The sequence below is a fragment of the Aethalodelphis obliquidens genome, unplaced genomic scaffold, assembly GCF_003676395.1.
Source record: "Aethalodelphis obliquidens isolate GAN/ISIS:26980383/991018 unplaced genomic scaffold, ASM367639v1 scaffold27, whole genome shotgun sequence".
Taxonomy (NCBI): Eukaryota; Metazoa; Chordata; class Mammalia; order Artiodactyla; family Delphinidae; genus Aethalodelphis; species Aethalodelphis obliquidens.
In genome coordinates, this window is record NW_020837971.1 from 7,610,041 (window position 1) to 7,630,150 (window position 20,110).

Consider the following 20,110-nt stretch of genomic DNA (forward strand, 5'->3'; position numbering starts at 1 on the left):
GATCCCAATTTGTACCTATACTTCAATTCAAAGCAATTCTACGAATACCTAGTCATATATTCTTTTTTTTTTCTTAAGATTATTTTTATTCTCACCTCCAGAACGGGGTTTCAATATTAAATCCATGACTTCAGCCCAGGAATTTTGTAGTATAGCTCTAAAATTAAACAGCATTTATTTTACTTAATTTTGCATTAAGATGAATTTTATTTGCGCAAGCCTGTGGAGTAACAAACCATATTAACTTTATATATTTTATTAAACTTAAAATAAGCAGAAAAACTAATACAACATAAGTTTCAAATGTAAGTGTCAAAAGAACTTAAGAGAAGAAAATTAAAAATATAATGTTTACTCATAACATTTAATATCATTTCACAGTTTTAGAAAGCTGTTATAGTATAAATACTACCTAGTCATGCTTTAAGCTGTTATACATGGTATTATCTGTATAAATCAAAGTTGTCTTTATATACTAAAACTTGAAACTTCTCAAAAAAAGTCTCCCATGTTAAATACTTTCTTGTCTAGATAAAGAGAATAAATACAATTTATCCTTCTCTATTATTCTTGCCAAAGTGGAAGTATCTTTACATTTGCTGATTATAAGTTATACATGCTTCTTTAAAATTAAACAGTACATAAGAAAGGTTACCTGATATCTAACCTTTAAAAAATAAACACTGTTAACACTTCAGAGAGTAGTTTTCAAGACTTACTTGATCTTTAAGTGTATGCAGTTTTTTCCTTAACTTTTATTATACTCTCTTTTATCACACAGAGGTTGTATTTCATGTATCATATCTGAACACTTTTTATAGTTAAGATTTCTGCTCTTGGAGTCATACTGAGAAAGGTCCTCCCTACCATAAGAAAATAAAAATCCCTTCTATTAATTTTTCTGTTTTTCTACTTAACTAGTGTTTTTATTTTTCACGTTTAAGTTAATCTATATATTTCTATGTATTAAATTATATAAAATGATGTTTTATCTACTGATGAGATCATATGGATATTTAACCTACTAATGCAATGAATTAGATTAACAGATATCCCACTGCTGGCCATCCTTGAAGTCCTGGAACAAGCCATGCTCTATCAGTCTTTAAATATACTCCTGAGTGACACATTATTCAGCTGCCTAGGCCTTCAGTAACATTTCCAAAAGGAGTACAGTATTAATTCAAGACTAGGAACTAGTGTGCCAGATTTCATGGAAAAAGGCTTCTGTGCTCAAAAACCTTTGTAATCTGGCTGGCCACTTGATTTTGTAAATAGTTTTATTGGAAAACATCCATGATCCTTAATTTATGTACTATTTCTGGCTACTTTCACACTGTAACAGCAGTGCTGAGTAGCTACTACACACACTCCATGGCCCACAAAGCCTAAATATTTACCTTTACAGAGAAAGTCTGCCAATATCTGGTGTAATATATTAAAATTTCTCAACTACAGGACTTTTTAACACTTTTAAGATACTACCACACACGTGAAGTTTCAGTATATATCGCCATATTAAAGATGGATATATTTGGTTTATAACAAGCCATCCTATCTGGCTCACCACACATTAAAATGTTTTCTATTTTTCTGACAGTATCTTTCCTTCTTCCACCTTCTTTTTTTATTTTTTTAATTTTCTAAAAAATTTATTTTATTTTTTTATTATTTTTGGCTACGTTGGGTCTTTATCGCTACATGCGGGTTTTCTCTAGTTGCGGCGAGCGGGGGCTACTCTTCGTTGCGGTGCGCGGGCTCCTCATTGCGGTGGCCTCTCTTGCTGAGGAGCGTGAGCTCTAGGCAGGCGGGTTTCAGTAGTTGTGGCACGCGGGCTCTAGAGCGCAGACTCAGTAGTTGTGGCACACGGGCTTAGTTGCTCCGTAGTGCGTGGGATCTTCCCGGACCAGGGCTCGAACGCATGTTCCCTGCATTGGCAGGAGGATTCTTAACCACTGCGCCACCAGGGAAGCCCTAAGTTTTTTAATATGGTGTAAAAGTAAAGTTCCAACTTCATTTTCTTTTTCTTGCAGGTGGATAGCCAGTATCCCCAACACTTACTCGTTGAAAAGTTGTCCTTTCGCCAATTGAATGATCTTGTCACCCTTGTCAAAAATCATCTGACCATATATATTAGGATTTGTTCCACTTTTTTTAAAACAGTTTTACTGAGGTATAACTCACATACCACATAATTTATCCTTTAAGTGCACAACTCAATGACTTTTAGTATACTACAGAATTTTGCAACATTACACAATCAATTTTAGAACATTTTCATCACCCCGAAAAGAAATCCTAACCCTAACCCATCAGCAGCCACTTATTCTCCGTGACCTCTGCCCCATCAACTTTCTGATTCTATGGATTTGCCTAGTCTGGACATTTCATACATAATGAATCATACACTATGTTGCCGTTTGTGACTAGCTTCTTTCACTGAGCATGTTTTAAAGGTTCATTCAAGTCATAGCATGTATCAGTCCTTCGTTCCCTTTTACTGCTGAATAATGTTCCATTGTATTAATATGCCACATTTTGTTTATCCATCTATCAGCTGATAGACATCTGGGTTGTTTCCATAATTTTGGCTGCTATAAATATCAGTGTAAATTTTAATGTTGGACATATGTATTCGATTCTCTTGAGTATATTCCTAGGAACACAATAGCTAGGTCATATGGTAACCCTATTATTTAACCGTGTAGGGAAAACCCAGACTATTTCCCAAAACGGCTGTACCATTTTAGATTCCCACCAGCAGGTCATGAGAGGTCCAAGTTCTCCACATCCTCAACAATACTTTTTTTTTTCTTTTTTGGCTGCATTGGGTCTTCGTTGCTACACGTGGCCTTTCTCTAGTTGCGGCGAGCCAGGTCTACTCGTCGTTGCAGTGGCTTCTCTTGTCGCAGAGCATGGGCTCTAGGTGCGCAGGCTTCAGTAGTTGCGGTGCACGGGCTCAGTAGTCGAGGCATGTGGGCTCTAGGGGGCACGGGCTTCAGTAGTTGTGGCTCACGGGCTGTAGAGCACAGGCTCAGTAGTTGTGGCACAGGGGCTTAGTTGCTCCACGGCATGTGGGATCTTCCCGGACCAGGGATTGAACCCATGTCCCCTGCTTTGGCAGGTGGATTATTTTTTATTTATTTATTTATTTATTTTATTATTTTTATTTTTGGCCACGTTGGGTGTTGGTTGCTGTGCGCGGGCTCTCTAGTTGCTCCTCGCTGCGGTGTGCGGGCCTCTCATTGCAGTGGCCTCTCATGTTGCAGAGCACAGGTTCTAGGCATGAGGGCTTCAGCAGTTGCAGTACGCAGGCTCAGTCGTTGTGGCGCAGGGGCTGAGTTGCTCCGTGGCATGTGGGATCCTCTTAGACCAGAGCTCGAACCCAAGTCCCCTGCATTGGCAGGTGGACTCCTAACCACTGCACCACCAAGGAAGCCTGGCAGGTGGATTCTTAACCACTACACCACCAAGGAAGTCCCCCACCCATACTTATTTATTGTCTGTCTTTCTGATTTTAGCCATTGTACTGGGTGTGAAGTAGTATCTCATTGTGGTTTTGAACTGCTTTTTCCCAGTGATTAGTGATTCCTTAGTGATGTCAAGCATCTTTTTATGTACTTATTGGCCATTAGTCTATGTTCTATGGAGAAATGTCTACTCAGATTTTTTGACCATTTTTAGGTTAACTGTCTTTTTGTTTTTGAGTACTAACAGTTCTTTAAATATTTTGGATTCAAGTCATTCTTCCACCTTTAAACTATAAACTGAGGGTTTTTTTCTTTAGGTGGTCCTGTGGTGGTAACAGTGGGCTACTCTGAAACTAGGAAACATTCTTGTGTTTTACAAATTGTTGGTTAGGAATTCTGAATGGATTATATACTGACTTTATACTTGGGCATGTTAATGCAACTTTGGCCCTGAATAAATCTGATGTCATTTTCATTAGCTATTTTACATTATCTTTGGAGTGCAAAATTTACAGGGTCCCATGGCTGCTGTTCTGCTGAATTAGCTACAAATTCAACAGGTGATACAGCCTTCTCTTAAATATTCTGTCTCACAGTACAATTAGCATCTTCATTATCAATGTCTTCTGAACATTAGCAAGATTGAAAATATTATCTTTTATTATCTAATAATAGTGATTATTATTTATTACAGTGTTCTTCCTGGCAACATTTTTTTCCTCTGGTTAGTATATTCTAATTTTAATATACTACTTTCCATTTATTGAGCACTTCCTATCTGCTAGGCATAGAAACAGGTATTGCATAGACTCCATCTTACTTCATTTTCACCACCCCTGTGAGGTTGGTGTTATCCTTTCCATTTCACAGATGACTAACGTGAGGCTCAGAACTGAAATCTGACTTCAATGCCTGAGGGGTTTTGTTTTGTTTTGCCTTTTTTTTTTGGCTGAACCGCAAGGCTTGCGGGATCTTAGTTCCCCCACCAGGGACTGAACCCAGGCCCTAGGCAGCGAAAGCGCACAGGCCTGACCACTGGACTGCCAGGGAATTACCCCCTTCTGCCTGAGCTTTTAACCCTAACACTGCCTCAAAGAGGCAGAGGAAATACTACATGATATTTTTCATTTTGTGCTCTTAAAGATGCATGAACAAATGCAACTTCATGGAGTCAGCTGCTGAACCATGGACTGATTCAAGAAGAGCCCCTCTATTCTCAGTGCTGCACCTGACCAACTAGTGAGCCTGGGCAGGCTCCCTAAGCCGAGATTTCATCTTTGCTAAAATAAAGGATTTGAAGCACCAGGAAGAACATGAACTAAACCTCTCAGATCACTTCCAACTCAGACTTCCACAGTTCTAACTGCCAGGTGAATAATTATTTAGGTAACACAGTCTCCGCTGGACAGCAGGAGAGCATAAGTAAGTTTATAAACCCAAGTATTTATTGATGGGATTCCCACTCTAGCTCGCCGTACAGGGATTTCCTGTTATCTCAAAGCTAAACAGAGAGTTCTTAAAATAAATTTTACTTGCTAATTGCACCCTATACCACTTTCTTTAAAGGATGGGGGAAGGGCAGGTACAAGTTTAAGAAACTAGGAAGCACTTGTTAACAGAGATCATAAACTACACCATCTCCTTCAGGCTACTTTGGGTCTGAGTTACCCAACTGCTACTGTTGGGTCACTTACTGAGCCAAGATTTACCTGTAAAAAAGAAAATAAAATAGAATCTCTGGATGGGCTATCAGGGGAGAGAGAAAAACTTTACTTTTCAAGTTATATCTTTTTGAACTCTGATTTATTTTTTCACCTTGTGCATGTATTATCATAAAACAGAAGGAGGCTGTGGATCAGTTGGTCATCCAAAAGGATGAGACACACTGCTTCGTTTGGCCCAGATTTCCATTTTTTCTAGGAAATCTAGAAATAATTAAAAACACCACCAACAAAAAACATCCTGCTTCTTTTTTTTAAAGGAGAGAGCTCTTTTAGACGAAAGTTAAAAAATTAAATACAAACCTTCCAACTTGATATGTGGGGACGGCTGTGGTTCCAAACCTTTGCATTCCATAGTAGTTAATAAATCCAATCTCCTTGAGAGAGTTCATAGCTTGTTCCACTTGGTCGTCAGTTCCAGTAATATTTCTGTAGGGGCCCAAATTACCCAGAGAAAAAAATGTACAGGCCAACACATTCAGGGATGCATATCACAAGTGACATGGCTTGGCTTCTGTGCCTTTCCCTTGCCCCCTGCAGCTTTCTACCTCCTGAGGACACTGTCTTTTTAAAAAATTGTGACATATACACAACACTAAATTTACCTTTTTAGCCATTTCTAAGTATGCAATACAGTAGCATTAAGTACATTCACAATGTTGTGCAACCTTTACCACTATCTTCATCTTCGCAAATCTAAACTCCACACCTACTGAACAGTAGCTCTCCATCTCCCCGCCCGCACCTTATACCCCAGGTTACTTTTATTCTACAACCTACGTCTATGAATTTGCCTATTCTAGGTACTGAATATGAGTGGAATCATAGGCCGTCTTTTGCATTTCAAGGAGACAGCTTCTTTTCAAAGTTGGTGCTGAGTTTTTAGAGGGGTGGGCGTGTTGGTACAAACACTGCAGCTGTGTTTGCTCTCCCAGCCTCATTGGGCCCCACCCCGCCTTCCCGGCTGCCACGGGCATCTGCACCAGCTCACTGGGATTAACAACTGTTCTGAACAGACTCAAAGTGACACAGCAAGACCCTCTCTGGTCTGCATTCATACCCACAGCTCTTTACCTGAGGACAACAGTGAAGTGATTCCCTTGAAGTTCTCCCAATTTCAGAGGGTTTTTCTGATAGCTGAAATTCCCTAGCTTAAAGTTCATCAAGCACTTATTCAAGTGGGCAAGTCTTTGTGCAGTTATTCTAAAAAATACGAAATAAAAAAAGGAGCAGAAAGAGGGTCATGAGCTATCGCTTGGCTGAAATGGTCTAGGACACTTTACTACAGAAAACAGCAGCTTGAAATGAGACTACACACTATGACAATGGAAAAGAAAGGCACCGCAGCTGGTGGGGTGAGCCTACCTTTCATTTGCCTCTGGAATGTTCCTCCAGCATGAGGACACCTGTTCCTATTGGAATGATATAACCTGGGCCATATTTATATTCTTAGAGCCTCATGTTACTTATATACTGATAATGGAACAGTATCATCTGTGAAATTTTCTAGTTTTTGTGAGGGAAGAGGGGTGAGAAAGGGAGCAGAGAGCAATCCCTAAAGGTAAAAAGATAGTTATTAAGCATTAAAAAAGTCATATTTTCATTTTTGTCCCTCAGAAAAGTATTGTAAACTCACTACAGAAAACTTGGAAAAATACAGAAAAGTACAGAAGAAAAAAAAAAATTCAGTTTCATCACCTGAAAAAAAAATCTGTTAATATCTAACTTTGAATTTCCTCCCATTCTTTCTTTCTTAAATTCATGTCAAATATATTTATATAATATTTATCTTTATCTGACTATATATATGTAGTCAGAATCCTACCATAATCTGTACCCTCCTGCTATAATTTAAATGGCATGATAAAATTTTCATGAAAAACTTCTTAACTTCTTTAATAGTAATACACATAGAAAAAGAAATACAGTACTGAAAGGCCTCTGTTCTATCTCTATCCCTCAATACCCCTCCCCACTGGCAGCCAATATTAAAAGTTTCTTGTCTATTCTTCTAGTAACACTTTCTGTACACACAGGTATACCTATTGTCTTCTCTCTTTTTGGAATTTCTTTGTAAGCTTTTAATACATATGTTATATATACAGAAAAGTGCACAGATCGTAAGTGTTCTGCTAGACGGATTTTCACAAAGTGAACACAACCATGTAACTAGCATCCAGATCTTCCCTTTCAAAAAACAATTTTTGTTACATTATAAATTGTTCAGCATCTTGCTTATATTCACTGAAAAAATGCATAGTACAGACTTGGCTTATGCATACAGTCCTTCTAGAGCTGCCTCACTCTGTGTACAGCTTCGAAAAATGGCTGCTGCACTGCCTGGATCCTTTCTCTGACCTTTATCTGACCAGTCCCCTGTGATGGGCATTTAAATTGCTACCCATCTTTTGCTATTACAATCCATTCTATAACACATACCCTCGTATAGACTTCTTGGTGCATCTACATAAGTGAATGATTCAGATAAGCCCCTAGAATTAGAAGGCAGGGATCTTAAATTTTAACGCCTATTGCCCTCCAAAACAGTTACACCAATTCACACTCACACCATTAATATGTAAGTGCCTACTTCCTCAGGCCTGTGTCTCCTCACACAGGATGTTATAAACCTTTTTGAGCTCTGTCAGGCTGATAAGTTAAAAATGCTACCTTGGGGCTTCCCTAGTGGTGCAGTCGTTAAGAATCCGTCTGTCAGTGCAGGGGACACAGGTTCGAGCCCTGGTCTGGGAAGATCCCACATGCCGCGGAGCAACTAAGCCCACGCGCCACAATTACTGAGCCTGCGCTCTAGAGCCCGAGAGCCACAACTACTGAGCCCACGTGCCACAACTACTAAAGCCCACGCACCACGATGAAGAGTAGCCCCCCGCTCACCGCAACCAGAGAGAGCCCACACAGCAACGAAGACCCAACGCAGCCAAAAATAAATAAATTTATTTATTTTTAAAAAATGCTATTTTGATTTTTATCTGAATGCTTACTATGAGAGAAACTAAACATTTCTTCATTATCTTGACTGTGAAGTACCTGTTCGTCCTACTACTTATTTTTCTATTGGATTGTTAATATTCTTCTGTTTTCATATATTAAGGAAATCTACCCTTTACCACATAGCTTGCAAATATTATCTCCCATTTTGTGAGTTTATTCATAATATTTTACACTTTAGAAAATTTCCCAACTTCATGTTAAAAAAAATCAAACTGGAGAAAATTGGCAACACTATAACGAAAGGTCTTATACCTCACCTGTAGATTTACCAATTGCTAACCATTTCCCAGATTTACTTTACATATATTTCTAGATATATGAACACCCACACATTACACATATACGCATACATACACACATGCAGGTAAAACCTATGTATTTTTCTGAACCATGTGAGAGTGACCTGCAGACTAGGGACACCTCACCCCTAAAGTGACTGCAGTGTGTCTCCTAAGAACAGCAGGGTCTCCCACGTTTCTAACCACCAGTCACCCTCACAAAGCCAATGTGAATTCAAGGCCACTGCTGAACAGTCCACATCCAATTCACCCAATTCCCCCAATAACATCACTTAGATTTTTTTTTTAAACCTCCTTAAATTCAGGATCTAATCAAGAACCAGGACAATCATTGTTTCCTCACATTAAGATGCCCAGATTTTGGTGGGAATATCATGTAGGTGATGCTGTGGCTTTTTCAGTGTATCACAGCGAAACGGTACCTCTCTCTCCTTTCCCTTTTTTTAGTTGGTAACCTGTGGGGTGACATTTTAAAAATTCTGTGACTATCCTCTTCCCCCATAGTCTTTCATCCAACTGTTTAGGTACCCGAGGATAATTTTTTATTATTATTTTTTTTTCGCTGTGCTGCATGTGGGATCCCAGCTCCCAGAACAGGGATGGAACCCGCACTGCCTGCATTGGAAGCACAGAGTCTTAACCACTGGACCAGCAGGGAAGTCCCCCAAGGGTAATTGTTGGCTGAGGCAAATATTACTGTGTTGACTGCAAAAGACTGTTTTTTCTATACCCACCATTCCTCCTATATTAGCTGGCGTTCTTCTACAAATAGGACTGTACAGTAAAAAATTTTTTTTTCATTTTCCCATTTAGGTTGTTAGATAATATAGAGCAGAGTTTTCTGTGCTATACAGTAGGTCCTAGTTGGTTATCTTTTCTTTTTAATTTTAATTTTATTTTGATTTAAAAAAATTTTTTTATTTATTTATTTATTTTTGGCTGTGTTGGGTCTTCATTGTTGCGTGTGGGCTTTCTCTAATTGAAGAGAGTGCGGACTACTCTTTGCTGCGGTGTGCAGGCTTCTCGCTGTGGTGGCTTCTCTTTGCAGAGCACGGGCTCTAGGCATGCAGGCTTCAGGAGTCGTGGCTCGCAGGCTCTAGAGCACAGGCTCAGTAGTAGTGGTGCCCGGCCTTAGTTGCTCCGCAGCATATAGGATCTCCCCGGACAAGGGCTTGAACCCGTGTACTCTGCACTGGCAGGCGGATTCTTAACCATTGTGCCACTGGGGAAGCCCTGGTTATCCATTTTAAATACAGCAGTGTGTACATGTCAATCCCAAACTCCCTAACTATCCCTCCCCCCTCCCCTCCACCCTGGTAACCGTAAGTTCGTTCTCTAAGTCTGTGAGTCTGCTGATTTTCAGTTAGTTGAAATTTAGTTAGTTGCATTTTAGTTAGTTGAATTTTTTCCAAATAGCTCTGGGATTTAAGTCTATTTAGGAAGGGTGTCCCTCGTCAGAGATTATTTTTTTTAAATAGTATCCCCAGGTATAAGTAGAGTACTTTTGCAGTTGTTGTTTTTTATGAATTTATTTACTTATTTATTTATTGGCTGCACTGGGTCCTCGTCGCTGCGCGCAGGCCTTCTCCAATTGTGGTGAGTGGGGCTACTCTTGGTTGTGGTGGCCTCTACCGTCACGCAGCACAGGCTCTAGGCGCGTGGGCTCAGTAGTTGTGGCTTGCAGGCTCTAGAGTACAGGCTCAGTAGTCGTGGCACACGGGCTTAGCCGCTCCGTGGCATGTGGGATCCTCCCGGACCAAGGCTCGAACCCGTGTCCCCTGCATTGGCAGGCGCAATCCTAACCACTGCGCCACCAGGGAAGCCCCAGTTATTATTGTTTTAGAGTAAAAAGGGTACTTTTCCTTTTGTCTCCTTCTGGCCAACAGTAGTGACGTACTTTTCATCATGTCTCATTTACAGCAGTGCTGGCCTCCATGCTGTCCCTAACATACTAATCTTGACTTACTGGTCTTTTAAAGTCTACAATGGTTGTGGCAAAGAAGAAAAGAACTCTGGTACTGGAGTCCCAGGGGCTTTGACTGGCAGTTTCTGTTTACTCTCCCCAGTCAACTACTGATGCCCAAAGTGGCTCGTTTAGAGAGGAATGGGAGGAGGTCAAGTTCTCCCGCTCTGCTTTAAATTTTGGACTCTCTTCATCCTAGGCAACAAGGAGGTTAAGGAAAAAAGAGGGGAAAGCTGTTCACACACAAGTCAGTAACAGTATCAGCTGCTGCTCAGTGGCTTTGGTTCTGCATTTTAAATTATCAGCATACACGTATCTTTTGGCTTTTTGTCTTTTTTTAAAAGGCAGATTGAGGAGTATAAATACTACACCCAGGACCTGGTTACAAAAGATAAATATTCATATTACATCTATCTGTAATATCATATATCTCTCTCTCTCCATCTATCTTCGCAGTGACACTGTGGCTGATACCGCCTTTCAAATGGCTTTGTTAATATTTGGCAAAGCTTTGCCTCTTCCAGTGAAGACATATAAAAACTCAGGTAAGGAGTCAATTTAATTTTTTTTTTTCAGGTGGCTACTCAGTCATTTCAACAAATTCACTGACTCAGAACTTTTCTTTGGGACTTCCCTGGTGGCACAGTGGTTAAGACTCCACACTCCCAATGCAGGGGGCCAGGGTTCGATCCCTGGTCAGGGAACTATATCCCACATGCATGCCGCAGCTAAGAGTTCACATGCCACAACTAAGGAGCCCACCTGCTGCAACTAATAAATTAGAAAACAAACAAAAAAACCAACACTCTTCTTTGCTTATTTTAAATGCTACTTGCTTACACACTAACTCTGTGGATATATCTGGGTCTGTAATTATTCTAATGCTACCCGTTTATGTGCCAGTATCATATTGCTTTAACTGCTATACTTTTTTGGCCATGCCACGCAGCATGTGGGATCTTCGTTCCCCAACCAGGGATTGAACCCGTGCCCCATGCCTTAGGAGTGTGGAGTCTTAACCAATGGACTGCCAGGGAAGTCCCTACTATACTTCTATAATATGCTTTAAAATATACTGAGGCTGGACAGCTACATGTAAAAGAATGAAATTAGAACATTCTCTAACAACATAAACAAAAATAAACTCAAAATGGATTAAAGACCTAAATGTAAGACCAGATACTATAAAAATCCTAGAAAAAAATATAGGCAGAACATGCTTTGGGCTTCCCTGGTGGCGCACTGGCTAAGAATCCACCTGCCAATGCAGGAGACATGGGTTTGAGCCCTGGTCCGGGAAGATTCCACATGTTGCAGAGCAGCTAAGCTCGTGCGCCCCAACTACTGAGCCTGCGCTCTAGAGCCCGCGAGCCACAACTACTGAGCGCATGCGCCACAACTACTGAAGCCCGCATGCCTAGAGCCCAGGCTCTGCAACGAGAAGCCACCGCAATGAGAAGGCCACACAACAGAACAAAGACTAGGCCCGGCTCGCCACAACTAGAGAAAGCCTGCGCACAGCAACGAAGACCCAACGCAGCCATAAATTAATTAACTAATTAATTAATTATTTTAAAAGAACATGCTTTGACATAAATCATAGCACTGTTTTCTGTGTCCATCTCCTAGAGTAATGGAAACAAAAGCAAAAATAAACGAATGGGATCTAATTAAACATAAAAGCTTTTGCACAGCGTAGGAAATCATAAACAAAACAAAAAGACAACAGACTGGAAGAAAATATTTACAAATGATGCAACCAACGAGGGCTTAATTTGCAAAATATACAAACAGTTTATATAGCTCATTATCAAAAAAAAAAAAACAAAACCAATCAAAAAATGGGCAGAAGACCTAAATAGACATTTCTCCAAAAAAGACATACAGATGGCCAACAGGTACATGAAAAGATGCTCAATCTTGCTAATTATTAAGAGACATGCAAATCAAAACTACAGTGAGGTACCACTTCGCACCAGTCAGAATGACCATTAAAAAGCCTACAAATAACAAATGCTGGAGAGGGTGTAGAGAAAAGGGAACGCTCCTACACTGTTGGTGGGAATGTAAATTGGTAACAGCCACTATGGAGAAGAGTATCGAGGTTCCTTAAAAAACTAAAAATAGAGATGCCATATGATCTAGCAATCCCACTCCCAGGCATATACCCAGAAAAGATGAAAACTCTAATTTAAAAATATGCATGTGGGCTTCCCTGGTGGTACAGTGGTTAAGAATCCGCCTGCCAAGGCAGGGGACATGGGTTCGAGCCCTGGTCCGGGAAGATCCCACATGCCGTGGAGCAACTAAGCCCATGCACCACAACTAATGAGCCTGCGCTCTAGAGCCCATGAGCCACAACTACTGAGCCCGCATGCCTAGAGCCCATGCTCTGCAAAAAGAGAAGCCACCGTAATAAGAAGCCCGCACACCGGAACAAAGACTAGGCCCCGCTCGCTGCAACTAGAGAAAGCCCACGCACAGCAACGAAGACCCAATGCAGCCAAAAATAAATAAATAAATATATTTTTTAAAAAAATGATACATGCGCCCCAGCGTTCATAGCAGCACTATTTACAAGAGTCAAGACATGGAAACAACCTAAATGTCTATTGAAAGATGAATGGCTACAGAAGATGTGGTACCTACATACAATAGAATATTACTCAGCCATAACAAAGAATGAAATAATGCCATTTGCAGCAACACGGATGGACCTGGAGATTATCATACCAAGTGAAGTAAGTCAGACAAAGACAAATATTATATGCTTTTACTTATATGTGGTAAAAAAATATATACAAATGAACTTATTTACAAAACAGAAACGGACTCACAGACATAGAGAACAAACTTATGGTTACCACAGGGGAAAGGGGGAAGAGAGGAATAAACTGGGAATGTGAGATTAACATACATACAATACTATATATAAAATAAACGTCGTACTGTATAGTACAGGGAACTATATTCAGTATCTTGTAAAAACAATAATGGGAAAGAATCTGAAAAAGAATATATGTGTGTGTGTGTGTCTGTGCATGTATATACATATATATATATATATATATATATATATATATGTATAAAACTGACTTTGCTGTACACCTGAAACAATGTAAATCAACTACACTTCAATAAAAATAAATTTAAAAAAATAAAAACAGGTGGTAAGTTAGAGAAATCGATTACTATAAATCCAGAAATATCTTAGGGTGGAAAGTGTAGTTAAAATGTTTTACTAGTCTAAGCGTACAATTTACCCCACAGCAGAAATCATCATGAGAATGTTTCAATAAAAACATTTTAAAAATGAAAATCTATATGTATTTATAGATATATTTTTTATTTTTATAGATATGTCATATATATATGCTGAGGCTAATACCCCTTTATTAGTCACTTTTTCCAGAATTTTTATGGCTAGTTCTGTGTCTTTCCCACATTATGATCAGCTTGATTACACTGAAACATTCTATTGGAATTTTCATTAGTATCAGCACAAATTTATAATTTGTTCATTAGAGAACATTTATATGTATCCAAGAACAGGTTATAGCATTCATTAATTCAAGTCCTTTTACATCGATCAATAGCATTTCAAAGTTTCTTCAGAGAGAGATCTTATACTTTACAAAAATCTTTGTTTCTAGGTATGTTCTTTTCTTTTCTTTTAAACTTTTTCTGTGTAAAAGAGTTTTTTCCATTATAATTTCTAATTGGCTCTCATCTGAATATTGATTTTTGTACATAATCTTTCCTATCTTGTATAACTTTCAGTCAACTCCTTGCGTAGAAACAATAAAATATCAGTAACAAAAACTGCAATTTGGCCTCCTCCCTTATAATTTTTACACCACTTATTTCTTAATTTTGTTTTTTGTATTACAGTATGCCTAGAACAATGATAAATAGTGGTAATAGTGTGGTCATCTTTATTTACTTTGTTCCCAGCTCTAATAAAATGCTCTAGTATTTCACCATTAAACAGGACATTGGTTTTTCATTTGAGACTTTCACACTTTGCCCTTTCCTTTAATAAAGAGCCTTTTTGAAAATTACAAATAATCTAATATGGTCAAAAATAATTCATCAATTGGAATTTACTTATTTAGCCATTCATTTAAGATTTTCCAGTTTGGGTCACCTGGGTTGTTTACAATTTTTCAAAATCACAAATAATGCTGCACAGTGTATCACTGTGCCTAAGAAAGCCGTTTTAAGTTTTTCTGAATTCAGACTTCCTCTGAAAAGACATCTACGCTGAGAACTACCAGAACAAAGAGCGTCTGTGCTTCACTTTGTTGAAAACACTTCTCTCTTTACTACTCTGGACTGTGCAGTGTTTTTCAGCCTTGGTCCTTAAGCACATTCCTGCTGGCTCTTGTTATGAGGAGCCATGTTCCAGCTTTGCCTGAAAATACAGGGGTTGGGAGGACCTGGATGCGGCTCCTGGGCCCAGGGCCTGCACGAGAGGCTGTTCTGCCCCAAAGTGCCTGGTCTATCAACCCAGAGCAGCTAATCGTGGAAGCAGCCCCACAGAGGTGTGTGCCCCTGCTCTGCAGCCTCTGAATTTCCAACATTACATGAAAAAGTAGTGGGGAAATTTTATCTTACTCCCTTGTTAAAAATATGCTGTTACTGAGTTAAACTGTTTAAAATCCACCGATATAATACCAGTTTGCCATTTCATCTCAGAGAATTCTTGTTTCCTTGCTGAGAATGTCCCCATACTCCCTGAAGACAGTCAATTCCTTGACGCTATCAATCAGTCTTATCTGTTTCCTGGTTCAATATGAGCAGAAACAGCTTGACCAAATTTCTTGAGGAAAAAACATTTGTCATTATTCCATTAATTATTATAAAATGTAGGAAGCTAGCCTGAGAAGTGGGCAAAGCTCATACTCCTTTACCCTCTCCCCTGGTTCTGAATGCCCTGTCCAACCCGAGTACCAAAAAGGTGTAAAGTGGGTCTATACCAGCCTGGGCCAGCTGCTCAGAGGCAGCAGATCCAGGAGAAAAAGGGCACCACATCCTTGACTTCAGATATGTAGGGACAATGGGAGAGCCACAGGGCATAAATTAATCCAGAAACAGTATCCTGGAGTCCAGGCAGGAGAGGATGGAGGTGAACAGAGGGAGAACCAGGAGGACAGAACCCCTCTTTGGTCAGTAACTACTGTTGTAGAAACGAATGGAATATTTAATAAGAGTCAGGAGGAAAGAAGGAATCAGATAAGCAACTTGGCAGCTCTGGAGAGAGCTTATGAAGACTGATGCCCAACAGCCATGAAAGACAGCTCTGTTCTTTTTTTTTTTTTTTAAGTTGAGCTAAAATTAACATAACAAAAAGGTTATCATTTTAACCATTATAAAGTGTACAATTCAGTGGTCTCTAGTATATTCACAATGTTATGCAACTGTCACCACTATCTAATTCCAGAACATTTCTCTCACCTCCAAAAGAAACCCTACACCCACTGACCCCATTCCCTAGATCTGCGGCTCCTAGCAACCACTAATCTACTTTGTCTCTACGGATTTCCCTATTTGGGACATTTCATACAAATATAACCATATAGTATGTGGCCTTCTGTGTATGACTTCTTTTATTTAGCATAATGTTTTAATCCATGTCATAGTATGTATCAGTACTTCATTCCTTTTCATGGCTGAATCATATTCTACTGTCTATTCTTAAATACACAACATATATTTCTGAAACCCACTAGCACAGCAGAAAGCAAGAGCTACACTCAGTTCTCAGTGGTGTGGGTGCCCCCTGAGAACTGATGGAATGAAGCTGACAATACTTTTCACGGTACTGTTCATAGTTTTAACTTTGATGATCCTGGATCAAGCTCTTCGGCTGTCAGTTCACAGCAATTCTGTGAGTAACTTGGGACGACCAAAATCTTGCGTTTAAACATCAGGAGCCAACCTAAGCAGCATGTTGCACAAAAAAGCCTTTATTAACAAAGCCAGGGAAATACTGGCCCAGGCTCAGAAAGGAGACTGGCAGGAAGAGGCAGGAAAAGAAACAAATCATGCTGAATGAGGCTGTTCCTGCTTGAGATCCTGTTAAAACTACTAGGTGACTTTGGAGAGTTACATGAAGCTGAAATGCTGCTTATCCGGAGGATTGATCAATTCAGCAATAATTAAAATCCTTGTGTGGCGGAGTGGGTTTATCCTGTCCACCAGTTCTCACGGGAAAGGCCAATCTGCCCAGCCCCACGTACCCATTAAGCAAACGAAGGGTGCAGCCTGCATCCGCAAGATAAGTGCTATGTGCTTTCCAAAGGGCAGCACTGAGGTGTCTAATATGGTTTCTTACTAAGTCAACAGGAAGATGATAAAGGCAGCAAAGGTCTATGAATAGAGCCGCATTGTGATCAAGTATGACACCTGGTGGCTGACGAAGAAGAGAAATAAGTACCTTCACGCTTCAAAGATGTCACATCATAAAATGCAACAGAAAATAACGAGATGCCATTTTTTGACCCTCAAATTACTAAATTATTTTTTTCTTAGATCGTGATATGTGTCAGGGAGGATTCTGGAGAAGAATAAAGGTGATAAACTGGTACCACCTTTCTACAGGGCAAGTAAACTCTGCTAACAAAAACCTAAAATCTAGAATTTCACATTCCCTTTAAGGCAGTAATTCCGCTGCTAAGCTTATCTTAATGAAGTTATCACAGATGTGTGCCAAGATTTAACTCCCAATATGTTCATCATGGAACTGCTTATAATAGCAAGAAATGGGAAACTATGTAAACATTCAGAAATAGAACAGCAGTTCATAAATTAGGATGCATCCATATATTTAAATATCTTTTGCTACTTATTAACAGGGAAAGAGGTACATCATTTATTGTTTGCAAGAAAAGAACACATTTAAAATAAATATTTCGGTTTATAAGGAAAAAAGAGTCCCCTACAAAAATATACCAAGCCGTAAGCAAAGCAATCTCTGAGGGAGTACAATTATGGTGGAACTTTCATTTTCTACCTAGTTCCTTCTGTGTTGAAAACAAAATGAACCAATCCTTTTTTTTTTTTTTTTTTGCGGTACGCGGGCCTCTCACTGGTGTAGCCTCTCCCGTTGCGGAGCACAGGCTCTGGACGTGCAGGCCCAGTGGCCATGGCTCACGGGCCCAGCCGCTCCGCGACATGTGGGATCTTCCCGGACCGGGGCACGAACCCATGTCCCCTGCATCGGCAGGCGGACTCTCAACCACTGCGTCACCAGGGAAGCCCCTGAACCAATCCATTTTTTAATTTACGTGGAAAAATTCCCAGAGCTGGCCAGCCGGAAAGCACAGGAGTTGACTACAATGGTATTTCAGGACACCAAAGAGAAGGCAAGAACCTTCTGTGCCCCCCATCCAGAGCATGGAAAGCCCAAGCCCTCGAGTCACTGCTGGTACACTATTGTCAGGAGCTGCTGACGAGCCCATCACCCACAGAGGCTGTTTCAAATCTTCACACTCTTTTAAAGCTCCCTTCCCCACTCCTGCCCCCTACACTCTCAGGAGACGACCCCACGTTCCATGGATCTCAGGGAGAGAGAGACCAGGCCACCAGGAGAGAGCACTGGCATCTTCAGGTGTCTCCTCCCGCTCTCCCTCAAACACAGCGACACCACACCACCACTAGTGAAGTCGCGGAGAGATGTTCTCACCCTGCCTTTACTATGACATCACGCCACTGTCCCAGGGTCAGTGAAGGAAAGGACCGGAAAATCCATTAGGATGCAACCGGGAGCTCAATCCTGACATTATCTCAAATGCATCAGAGGAGGGGTGGGAAAGGAGCCAGATGGCAGGTGACTGTGGAGCGAAGAGGAGGCGCCACCTCAACTTCTTTATGAAAAGATGGGAAAAGTACAAATACATACATGCATTTGTTTTCAGCGGGGATAGCAAGCATAGATGACTTTATTTTTCATGACAAAATTAACATACGGTAAACCGTACATACTCAAAATGTACAAGTTTTAACGTGAATGTTAAAACCCATGAAACCATCACCACATTCAAGCTAATGAACATCTGCATCACCCCCAAAGTTTTCTCCTGCCCCTTTATTTCTCCCTCCCACCACTCCTTACCTCAGGGGGTGCATGAGGACAGAAGCCTGAGTTTGTCCAACTTCCTCCTTTCCCTCTGACCTTCCCTGAACTGACTGGGTTCAGGCCCCTGTCCTCCGCCCCAGCATATGGCAGTAGCCCCGATCTCCGTTCCATCCCTCTTGCTCACTGACAACCCCTAAGCCTGTCCCTACACACGACTCCCCCTGTTTAGATTAAGGTCAAGTCCAAGATCCTAACATGACCCTCAGGGCCCTTCAGGATCTGGACCGTGCCTACCCATCAAGCCTTATTTCCTGCTAAGCTCCCACAAAACTCAAACACCTGCCAGGTACCAAATATGCTATGCTCCCCAAATCCTTTCCAGTGTCTTTTCACAAGCTCTTTTCTTGGTGTGGAACCAACAACCCTAGACCCTCCCAGCCCTAGGAAACTCCTACCCATCCTTCTAGAATCTAGACCAGTGATTCTCAACCAGGGGCTATTTTGCCCTTCAAGGGACATTTAGAAATGTCTGGAGACATTTTTGTTTGTCACAATGCTGACATCAGTAGAGGGAATGCTACTGACATCTAGTGGGTAGAGACCAGGGCTGCTGCTAAACGTCCTACAATGCACAGGACAGCCCCCACAACAAACAATTACCCAGTCCAAAATGCCAGAAGTGAAGAGGCAGAGAAGCCCTCATCTAGATGCCATTTTCTGTGAAAACCTCCCTGGCCTGCCCCCCCCAAGGAATGCCAAGCTCTGTCATCAGGTCTACCCTAATACCCCAAATATACCTCTATTTTAGCATTTATCTCACTGTGCAATAAGTTCTGATTTATTTTTCTCTCTGCCATCTTTTTCATCTGTATATCTCCAGCGTGTAACAAAAGACCTCATTCACTGTTCTGTAATTTTAAATAACTTATATTTAATAATGCATGAAAAAGAGAGAGAAAGGAGAGAAAGAGGCACTTATTCTCTTGACTCTACCACAAAAATCCTTTAAAAATTACTGCAAAACATTTTGGCTGCAAAAACATTAGAAAATACAGATAAGGAAGAAGAAAAAAACAAATAGAAAAGCAATCTTTTGAATAGGCAGAGGCACCATCTAAAGATGGAAGAGGTAAACTCCACAAAGCAAATCCAAGAACTCTGAAAGGTGGTGCTTGGAGTTTTGCAGTACGAATCCTGACATGTACTCACTACTTACTTGAGAACAGCAATCTCTTGAACGGTTATGGCCCTTTTATCTTTGGTTCCCATGTAGGAGAATATGTTTGGCTTGACTCTGATAAGACAAAAACAAAATCATCTGAAGTCACGTACCATTAGGAAATCATGCTTCTCATAAATTAAGATTTAAAATAAATATACTTAAAACCGTAACAGAATAAGAGAAGAGTAAGGACAAACTTTATTTAAAAATATACCCAGGAGGGCTTCCCTGGTGGCGTAATGGTTGAGAGTCCGCCTGCTGATGCAGGGGACGCGGGTTCATGCCCTGGTCCGGGAAGATCCCACATGCCGCGGAGCGGCTGGGCCCGTGAGCCATGGCCGCT

At 40.6% G+C, this 20,110-nt stretch overlaps 1 protein-coding gene across 3 annotated transcripts in view; it reads right to left on the reverse strand.

Annotated features, from left to right (window-relative positions):
- PUS7 (pseudouridine synthase 7) overlaps positions 1-20,110 on the reverse strand; it is a 105,962-nt gene that overhangs the window by 8,777 nt on the left and 77,075 nt on the right. For all 3 annotated transcript variants that reach the window (XR_003436548.1, XM_027123876.1, XM_027123877.1), the window contains exons 7-10: positions 19,762-19,839; positions 6,266-6,394; positions 5,495-5,620; positions 96-157 (exon numbers count right to left, since the gene is read on the reverse strand). Coding sequence is in view for 2 of the 3 variants with exons in the window: in XM_027123876.1 (XP_026979677.1) it covers positions 96-157; positions 5,495-5,620; positions 6,266-6,394; positions 19,762-19,839 (395 nt within the window). In the remaining variant the exon portion in view is untranslated. The remainder of the gene's footprint in view (positions 1-95; positions 158-5,494; positions 5,621-6,265; positions 6,395-19,761; positions 19,840-20,110) is intronic.